The 10,000-nt window shown below is 46.4% G+C and overlaps 1 protein-coding gene across 1 annotated transcript in view; it reads left to right on the top strand.

The window, feature by feature from the left end:
* gareml (GRB2 associated, regulator of MAPK1-like) overlaps positions 1 to 10,000 on the top strand; it is a 26,099-nt gene that overhangs the window by 10,740 nt on the left and 5,359 nt on the right. Inside the window, exons 3-5 of the mRNA XM_076271943.1 lie at positions 5,226 to 5,356; positions 6,578 to 7,433; positions 7,500 to 7,870. Coding sequence (XP_076128058.1) covers positions 5,226 to 5,356; positions 6,578 to 7,433; positions 7,500 to 7,870 — 1,358 coding nt within the window. The remainder of the gene's footprint in view (positions 1 to 5,225; positions 5,357 to 6,577; positions 7,434 to 7,499; positions 7,871 to 10,000) is intronic.

Here is a 10,000-nt window from a genome sequence, read left to right as displayed (position 1 = left end):
TGAATCTCTCTCTTTTCTCGTTGGTGGAGGAGGAAGAGGAGGAGGAGGAGAGGAGGGGAGGGGAGGGATGATAATCCAGCCATAAAGGCCCCCCTCTGGGAGACATGGGAGAGGATAGCCTGAATAGCGGGTCGGAGAGGGGGAGGAAGAGGGGGAGGAAGAGGAGGAGAAGAGTAAGACGGAGCTGGCTTTCTTAAGTCTCTGCAGAACAAACTGCCAGAGTCTCCCCTGCTCTTTCCACCCCTTTGTGCACACGGACAAAAGCCTGTTACACACACGTGCACACATACACACACACACACACACACACACACACACACACACACACACACACACACATACACACACACACACACACACACACACACACACACACACACACACACACACACACACACACACACACACACACACACACACACACACACACACACACACACACACACACACACACACACACACACACACACACACACACACACACACACACACACACACACACACACTCACACACACAGAGAGAGAACTCAATTCCCTAATCTCTCCCTTGTGCCTGGCGTGTCCTGCTATGCACAAACAGACGGACAGTCGTACAAAACTCTGTCTCTGCAGAAGACTTCGGATTCAGCACACACGTGTGTGGACTTCGGATTAAAATACACACGTGTGCTCTCTCTTACTCCTCTTCTTCATGCTATTTACTGTATATCACGTCTTCAGGACTCTCTTTTACATACTGACACACACACACACACACACACCCACACAGAGACACATGGGACATTGACAAATAAGTCAATGGGCCCTATCATGACATTCTAAAGTGCATGGTCACTCGTCAAAAGTCTATTCAAATTTAGTAGGGTGTCCAGTTCACATTGGGAGGGGTTTTGTTATCAAAAGTGGAGCGCATGGCGCCACAAGGTGTTCCTAGGTTTTTTAATCAGTCATATGGGTGTGTTTGGGGCGTAACATCATTTTAAACCAATGAGAATGACATCTGTCATTCCCTTTAACGGCGCAAAGCGCAATATGTCAAATAAATGCATCGGTATTTTGGCATTCAACGGCGCATTTGAAGGAGGCTGCTTGCGAGACCGTATGAAATAGTCATTCTTAAACCATGCATTACTAAAACCTAGCATAGCCTTCACACATTTGCACTCGTCTATTATTTGAACTCATTGGCAAAGTGAAACTAACTTCACCAAGGTGTCAGTCAACAAAGACAGTTATATGCAGTTACTTTCACTATTGACTGACAATGGGTTACCATCGAAAACATAGGCTGGAAAAAGCAACACTTACCCTAATATTGCTCAAATGACTGAATAAAACAACATTTATCCTGCAGAGGAGTTGCTTATATCTCGTGACAGTGCGTCTTCAGCTGTGCTCCATACGTGTCTCTCGCCTCTCCCCTAATCACTTTTAACCGTCATTACCAATTTGCAAATGATGGTGAATAACTACTCATCATGAGATGTACAGTATTTCGTAATATCTTTATTCTAATTATGTTTCCCATTGTAATCGTGCAATTTGTAATGCTTTGCATGGACGTGCGCTGGTGTGCGTTCATGAATGATGGAAGGATGGTGCGTGCACCTGCCAATATGACTGTTGAGATGCGCTCTTAAAATAGCATATGAACAACTCGCCATTGACTTCTGACCAGGTTTAGGTGGTGTACGATAGCGATTTTTAGACAACGCGCCAAGCCCCTCCCTAGGTTGTTAATTGCCACACCCCTGGGCGCAATGTTTAAAAAATAAACATGCAAAATACCAAATTAAACTTTCCGTGGGTGAAAAACGAGTTTTATGCCATGCGCTGGTGCCCAAAATACAGACCAATGTGTTTTAAAAAAAAGTCTTTTAAAAATGGACAGAATGCATTTTTGTTTCAAGTTGTAAGACTGTGTTTAAACAAGTCTTAATGGCTGTGCAAGATTTACAGGGATTTCAATACATTTTTAGACTGTATTTGCAATTTCACCACCCAAAAAATGTTAGGTGGCGCAACCAAAAGTTTCTTAAAAACACACACCTCTTTCTTTTCTAAGTGTTTTTTTTTTGTAAGTATAGCTGAGATTGTCTACAGTGCCTAACACATTATTTTTGTAGTTGACCTTGGTATTACAGTAAAAGTAACTTTTGAATGAATACTTTATTGAGTACTTTATTTATTCACATTTTAATACTTTATTAAAATGTGAATAAATACTTTACAAATTAAAAAAAGTATATTGTTTAATAGAATAATTAGGTACAACACATATTTCAACCATTTGTTGACTTTAATACTATGTCTTGGTTTAAATGAGTATTGGGTGCACCACCGCAAGATGTGCAATGTCACGTCATTGACCCACCAGATACACACACACACACACACACACACACACACATATTAATATATATACTTGTGTGTGTAGGCTACTATACAAACATACACACACAAAGACACACATACACACACAAAGACACACACACACACACACACACACACACACACACACACACACACACACACACACACACACACACACACACACACACACACACACACACACACACACATACACACATAATAATATACTCATATACAAACACACATACACACACAAAGACACACATGCACAAACATCCCTCACCATATGCGATTCTATCTGTCTAGCTGTCAAACAGACCCAGTGCCTTGGATGCCAGTCTGCGCTGCCCGCTGGTGTCTTGGCAGCTCCGAGGTTTGAACTCAGGAGCATTCCTGCCAGGAAGCCGTTCTGTCACTATGACAACCCAGTGGTCTGCTCCTTCGCGCAACAGGCTGTTCTGACTGCTTTTCCCTCTCCCCCCCCTCTCTGGCTATCTGTCTCTCTCCCTTTCTCTCTCTATCTCTCTCTATCTCTCTCCCTCTCTCTCTATGTGTGTGTTTGTGAGAGTTTTGTATTGTGTGTCGTGTACCCAGACATAAAGATTCTTTAGGGCGAATGAGCTGCTCCAGCGTTGGGTCTAGATACGTGTCCTTCCAGTATAAATGTGTTGTGGTGGAGTTCTAGAGAAGCAGTATAAATATGTGGTGGTGGAGTTCTAGAGAAGCACAGTATACATATGTGGTGGAGTTCTAGAGAAGCACAGTATAAATATGTGGTGGAGTTCTAGAGAAGCACAGTATACATATGTGGTGGAGTTCTAGAGAAGCAGTAGTGGAGTTCTAGAGAAGCACAGTATAAATATGTGGTGGAGTTCTAGAGAAGCACAGTATAAATATGTGGTGGAGTTCTAGAGAAGCACAGTATAAATATGTGGTGGAGTTCTAAAGAAGCACAGTATAAATGTGTGGTGATGGAGAAGCAGTATAAATATGTGGTGGAGTTCTAGAGAAGCACACTATAAATGTGTGTGGAGTTCTAGAGAAGCTCAGTATAAATATGTGGTGGAGTTCTAGAGAAGCAATGTGCAGATAGTGTCTCTAGGGAAACTCTTTTTGGGGGCTTTCTAACACTCAGACTGCTGCTGCTGACAGTGTTTGAGCAGGACCCAAGAAGACACGACAGTCACAGTAAACCTCTGCAGGCAGACCCCAACAAACCCCAGCAATCAGCTCGACATACTGTTAGCATGTGACACCACACAATGGCTTAAGTTATTTGTTTGTGGTGTCAATCTGGTCTGAACTCAGTCCAGATCTTGTCAGTAGATATAGGGTTATGCACTGAGAGTCCAAGTAATGGACTCTTACTCAGCTTGAGAGGGACAAGACGGCCCAACAGTCTTGCAGTCCACTACAGTGTGTGTATCCATGTGTACTTGGTGTCATTAGCCTCCTGTGACTGATGTTTGGAACTCTGGGAAGTCTAAGGGAAACGCTCAGATTGTCGTTGGCGTGTTCCTGGTGCACAACCCGACTGTTACAGAGGGTGGAATGTCAGTTTCTTGCTTTTTGAAGTGGTCTTGCAGTGCTTCTGCTTAAGTCCCTTTCTTCTCTCCTGGGTTTGGCTGTGGTGTTGGGGGTGGAGGTGGTGGTGGTGGTGGGGGGGGGACTTGCATTCCTGGCCAGGGGAAGAACCACATGATTGACCTCATAAAAACACGGCCGTGCCCCCCACCACACACACACACACACACACACACATGCACACACACACACACATATCTCAGAAATGTGAAGAAAAGGTCCCGTCCTGTCAGCGCCAGAGTGCTCAGTCGACCCCCCCAACTCAAACCTCATCTGGGGGGTGGGGGGGGGGGGGGGGCCTGGCTGGTTGCCTGGAAACACAAGAGGGCCTCTTTTTGAAGAGTGTGTGTGTGTGGAACGGGGGACAGATTTAAGAGCAATCATGATGATGGTACTCTGTGTGTGTGTGTGTGTGTGAGAGAGAGAGTGAGAGAAAGAGAGAGAGTGTGTGTCTTAACACACTAAGGGTTTCTATAGAGTTTGGGAAGAATGGTTGTCTGCAAATGAAAGTGATGTGGGGGGGAAGAGTAAGTCTAAAATGACTCACTCTGACACACACACTCACTCACACACTTGCTCCGATAGACACACTCACACACTCACTCCGACACACAAACACTCACACTCACTCACACACACGCACGCTCCGACACACACAAACCCTCACTCACACACTTGCTCTGACACACACAAACACACTCACTCCAACACAAACACACTCACACACTCACTCCGACACACACACACACAAACACACACACTCGCTCCGACACACACACACACACACACACACACACACACACACACACACACACACACACACACACTCTGACACACAAGCGATACGTGTTCTTGGCCGTCTCTTCTCCCTTGGCGTTTATCTGTTCATCACTCATCTGTGTTCCTGCGTCTCTCTGTCTGCCTTCTTTCTCTCACTCTTTCTTTCTCTCTTCTCTCTTCTCTCACTTCTTCTCTCTTCTCTCACTTCTTCTCTCTTCTCTCACTTCTTCTCTCTTCTCTCTTCTCTCTTCTCTCACTCCTTCTCTCTTCTCTCTTCTCTCACTTCTTCTCTCTTCTCTCACTTCTTCTCTCTTCTCTCTTCTCTCACTTCTTCTCTCTTCTCTCTTCTCTCACTTCTTCTCTCTTCTCTCACTTCTTCTCTCTTCTCTCTTCTCTCACTTCTCTCTTCTCTCACTTCTTCTCTCTCACTCTTTTCTCTCACTCCTTCTCTCTTCTCTCTTCTCTCACTTCTTCTCTCTTTCACACAGGCAAATTTAAGCTGCTGGACCAGGACCGCGATGTCCGGGAACCGGTGCAGTATTTTGCGAGCGTGGAGGAGATCGCCGGAACGTTCCCTGACCGAGTATTTGTGATGGAGAACATCACCTTCAGTGTAAAGGTGGCCAATGCTTCACACTTGTCTCGCCAGATTGACCTGACATTCCTTATTGTAAAAATAGAGTACGAAGATCAATATCAACATCTAACCGTCAATAAATCAATAAATCAGTCAATCAGTCTGAAGAATATGCATAATACATGTAAATAATGTAAGTAATAAGTAATGATTTGGAAGAGAATCAGGTGTCCTCTGTTATTGCTGTTCAAAGATGCTTTTTGCCATACACACCACACCTCTCTCCCTATTAAAACATCATAATCATATCATGTGTGTGAGTAGTGAGTGTGTGTGTGAGTAATGAGAGATTTTAGCAGAGAGGGTTAATTAAGAGCAGAAGATTGGAAAACAATGTGTGTGTGTGTGTGTGTGTGTGTCAGGGGGGTTGGGCTGGGACGTGCATGAGAGAGAGAAAAGAGAGAAAGAGTTGGAAAGAGAAGTACAGAGAGGGGGGAGACGAATAACTATGTGTGTGTATATGGAAGAGAGAAAGAAAGGATGGGATGGGGGAGGGGTTGGGCTGTGTGTGTGTGTGTGTGTGTGTGTGTGTGTGTGTGTGTGTGTGTGTGTGTGTGTGTGTGTGTTATAGAGAGAGTGAGAGAGTGAAAAGGCTCTTTACCACTCTCTAATTAAGGAGACAGAGAGAAAGAGAGACTGACGCCACATTCCACTGCGCAATGGTCCCAGGACAGACAAGCGCTCTCTCTCTCTCTCTCTCTCTCTCTCTCTGTCTCTCTTTCTGTCTCTTTTCTCCTCTCTCTGTGTCTCTCTTTCTCCCACCTCTCAGTGTGTGGTGGTCAATGTGTTTTTGTGTGACTGGATGTGCAATGGTGTATTATAATGCTCCATTTTATGTTTCTATTTGTCTATCCTATATCATACTATATGATGATGATGATGATGATGATGGTGTGTGTGTGTGTGTGTGTGTGTTTGTGTGTGTGTGTGTATGTGTGTGTGTGAGAATGTTTAATAATGATAGTCCGTCCAAATTCTATGCACAGAAATGGCCTGTAGACAGCAAAGGTCATCAGGTTCACACTCATCACTCACTCTCGCTAGCTCTCAGATACCCTAGTTAGATCGATAAGATTTATTTCCCATTTCTGTGTGTGTGTATGTGTGTGTGTGAGTGTGGATGTCTTCCTTGAGTTCAGTGAGGACAGTAATGTGCATTAATATCTGCTGTGTGTGTGTGTGTGTGTGTGTGTGTGTGTGTAGGTCGTGTCCGGAGAGTTCAGCGAGGACAGCGAGGTGTACAACTTCACCCTGCAGGCGGGCGACGAGCTCTCCCTCATGGGCCAGGCGGAGCTTCTCTGTGTCCAGGGCGGCTCGGGCTCCTCGTCCTCCTCCTCCTCCTCCTCGTCCCGGGGCGAGCGCTCGCGCCTGGGCGCCCTCCTCCGACGCCTGGGCAAAGCGGGCGCCCTGGGCCGGCCGGCCCGCACCAAGATGCCCTGCCTGATCTGCATGAACCACCGCACCAACGAGAGCCTGAGCCTGCCGTTCCAGTGCAAAGGGCGCTTCTGCACGCGCTCGCCGCAGGAGCTGCAGATGCAGGAGGGCGAGCACACGGTGCGCGCCATCATCGAGCGCGTGCGGCTGCCCGTCAACGTGTCGGTGCCCGCCCGGCCGCCGCGCAACCACTACGACGTGCACGCCATCCGCGAGGGCCAGCGCTACAAGCTGCTGAGCATCATCAGCAAGACGGTGGTGCTGTGCTGCGTGCTGCGCAAGGAGGAAGTCACGCCCTCGCACTTCCTGCTGCTGGCCGACATGCCGCGCTTCCGCCTGCCCGAGGGCCTGCTGCGGGCCAGTGCTGGCGGTGTTGGAGGAGGAGGAGTAGGAGGAGGAGGAGGAGGTGGCGACCCGCTCTACCAGCAGGTGGCGCTGCAGAGCGCGCTGCGCTGCCAGGCGGCGTTCGACCCGGACGGCTACTCGCGCGCGGTGCGGGAGGCGCGTGCCGACCTCGGGGACGAGTGCATGAGCCCGCGGCGGATCCGGGTCTGCGTGCCGGGAGGGAGCGGCGAGCTGGGCCGGTCACTGCAGAGGCTGTCGCTGTGCGTGTACGGAGGAGGAGGAGGAGGAGGAGGAGGAGGACTTGGGGGAGGTGTTATCGGGGGGATCGGAGGGGGCGCCCACTTGCCCACCTCACACACTCTGCCGCTGTCGCACGGGTGCCGGGACTCGGTGGGCGACACCGTGTCCACCGCGACGCTGACGCCGACCACCACCACGCACACGGACACGGAGGAGGAGCGGGAGTACGTGACGCCCGACTGGCCCATCGAGGAGCCGCAGGAGATCCCTTATGAGGAGCTGTGGACCAATCAAAGTAGCGGAGGCGGGAGCTATGGCGGGGAGCCGCCCTCCGCGGTTGAAGGGGGCAGGACTAAGTTGGAACAGAACCTCATCTCCTTCCACTCGTCCTCTTCCTCTCTAGAAGGCCCCCCACACGTTACCATGGTGACAGGACGAGTACCCACTCCTCCCCCTGTGCCACCCAAATCAGAGGCAGTGAGTACACCTACCCATAATGCACCTGGCTATAGGCCTATAGAGCTTAACAGTCCCGCCCCCCTTCCGTGAGGGCTTACGGTCCGGAAGTTAATTTTCCATTAATTTCTCTCATTGACTTCTGGAAAAATCCGTAACAAAACACATCATAGTTGGTTTTAAGTCTACCATGGACGGTTACGATTTTATAGCTTATAATTCAGTTCTCAAAGTAGAAACTAAATTGGATTCTTACTTCCAGAACAGATGGGGTGGGTCGGTGTGGGGGCTCTATTCCCACAGCCACATCTTCCCTGCTCTTCCCACTCTCTCTCTCTCTCTCTCTCTCTGTCTATAGGCCTGATTCCAGATACTGGAATACTTCCTTTCTCTCTCTCTCTCTTTCTCTCTCTCTCAGTCTGTCTGTAGGCCTGATTCCAGATACTGGAATACTTCCTTTCACTCTCTCTCTCTCTCTCTCTCTTTCTTTCTCTCTCTCTCTAATTCTAATAAGATTTACATGGCAGTGAGTACAGCTACCCATAATGCACCGGTCTATAGGCCTGATTCCAGATACTGTTCTCCCTTTCTCTCTCTCTCTCTCTGTCCGGCCGCTAAGACTAACATGGCAGATACCCATAATGCACCTGTCTCTATAGGCCATATTCCCTACAGGCTTTTTCTCTCTCCCACTCTGCCTATCTGTGTGTGTGTGTGTGTGTGTGTGTGTGTGTGTGTGTGTGTGTGTGTGTGTCCTAACTTATATATCACTATGCTCATTGTTATTTAATGGTATTTTATGTGTTCTACATATAGAGATCATGATCATATCACAGCCTCATGTCTAGAGGAGGAAAAAGATGCACACACTCATACACTCACACCTTCACACTGCTCAAGGGGATACACACATACATGCATGAGTACGCTACGAAAGCAAAAGATCTTGGAAACACACACACACACACACACACACACAAGCCAGGTCAGACAAAGCATGTGTGTGTGTGTGTGTGTGTGTGTGTGTGTACGTGTGTACAAGCCTTGTAAAGAAGTCAGGTCCAGATGGATGAATTATTGATATAATGTTGCTTTTACAGTCCTCCTGACTAGGCACTCACACACACTTACCGTAAATGTATCTCACTTTCACACACACACACACACACACACACACACACACACAGAGAGAGAGAGAGAGAGAGAGAGAGAGAGAGAGAGAGAGAGAGACGTACAGTCACAAACAAATACCAGTAGTTGTATACCAGTTGTATACCAGAGTTTATATTATTGCAATTGACAACATTCAACATTTTTATACTGCACTGGTTTCCAGTTAATGTTAATGGTAAGTATGTTACAGTTTTTTACAACTGTTTAAACATGTTTTCACATCATGTCACACATCATGTACACACTGTTTCTCAAAACCTAAAGCTCTTCTGTCTTTCACGGGGGCAGTTGGGCGTGTATATTCATAGGCCTATAGACCCTCAACTGCAAAAACAATGTGCGTTCCTAAGGCACAGAAAAACAACATCGAGCTAATGGTAACTTGGGGACAAAAAACAAGTTTTACGTAAAGTCGACATTTTGTAGAACATTACGCTAAAGTCCAATTCATTTTCATTTCAAAGTATCTGCATTGGTTCTGAACATTTCAACCATAAATCCTTTAGGAACAGATTGAAAGGGTCTATACCTATATATAGAATATATCTATTCATAGGGTTATAATAAGTCAAGTCAAGTCAAGTCAAGTCAAGTTTATTTATATAGCGCATTTCATACACAGAGGTCATTCAATGTGCTTTACATAAACAAAACCAAACAATAATAACAAATAAAAGCATAGAAGGGCAATATAGTCAAAGAATAATTAAAAGGTAAAGATCATAATAAAAAGAAAACATAAAACAAGGTAAAATCATTTAAAAATAAAGAATAATTAGTAAGAAAAAACAAAGGCAAAAGTAGTAAAAAAAGTAATAAAAGACAAAGTAGAATAATTATCAAGGCAGATTCAGAATTTGTAACTCGGCACAGTTAGCAGAAAGCATCTGAGAACAGTTTGGTCTTAAGTCTAGATTTAAAACTGGCTACAGTTGGGGCCTTTTTGATGTCATCCGAAAGTTTGTTCCACAGCTGAGC

Source organism: Alosa pseudoharengus, unplaced genomic scaffold (genome assembly GCF_046254945.1).
Source record: "Alosa pseudoharengus isolate Yale_2024_CS ecotype anadromous, Long Island Sound unplaced genomic scaffold, YU_APseudo_1.1 YU_APseudo_1.1_scf_7, whole genome shotgun sequence".
Lineage (NCBI taxonomy): Eukaryota > Metazoa > Chordata > Actinopteri > Clupeiformes > Clupeidae > Alosa > Alosa pseudoharengus.
This window is presented reverse-complemented; position numbering and strand designations above follow the sequence as displayed.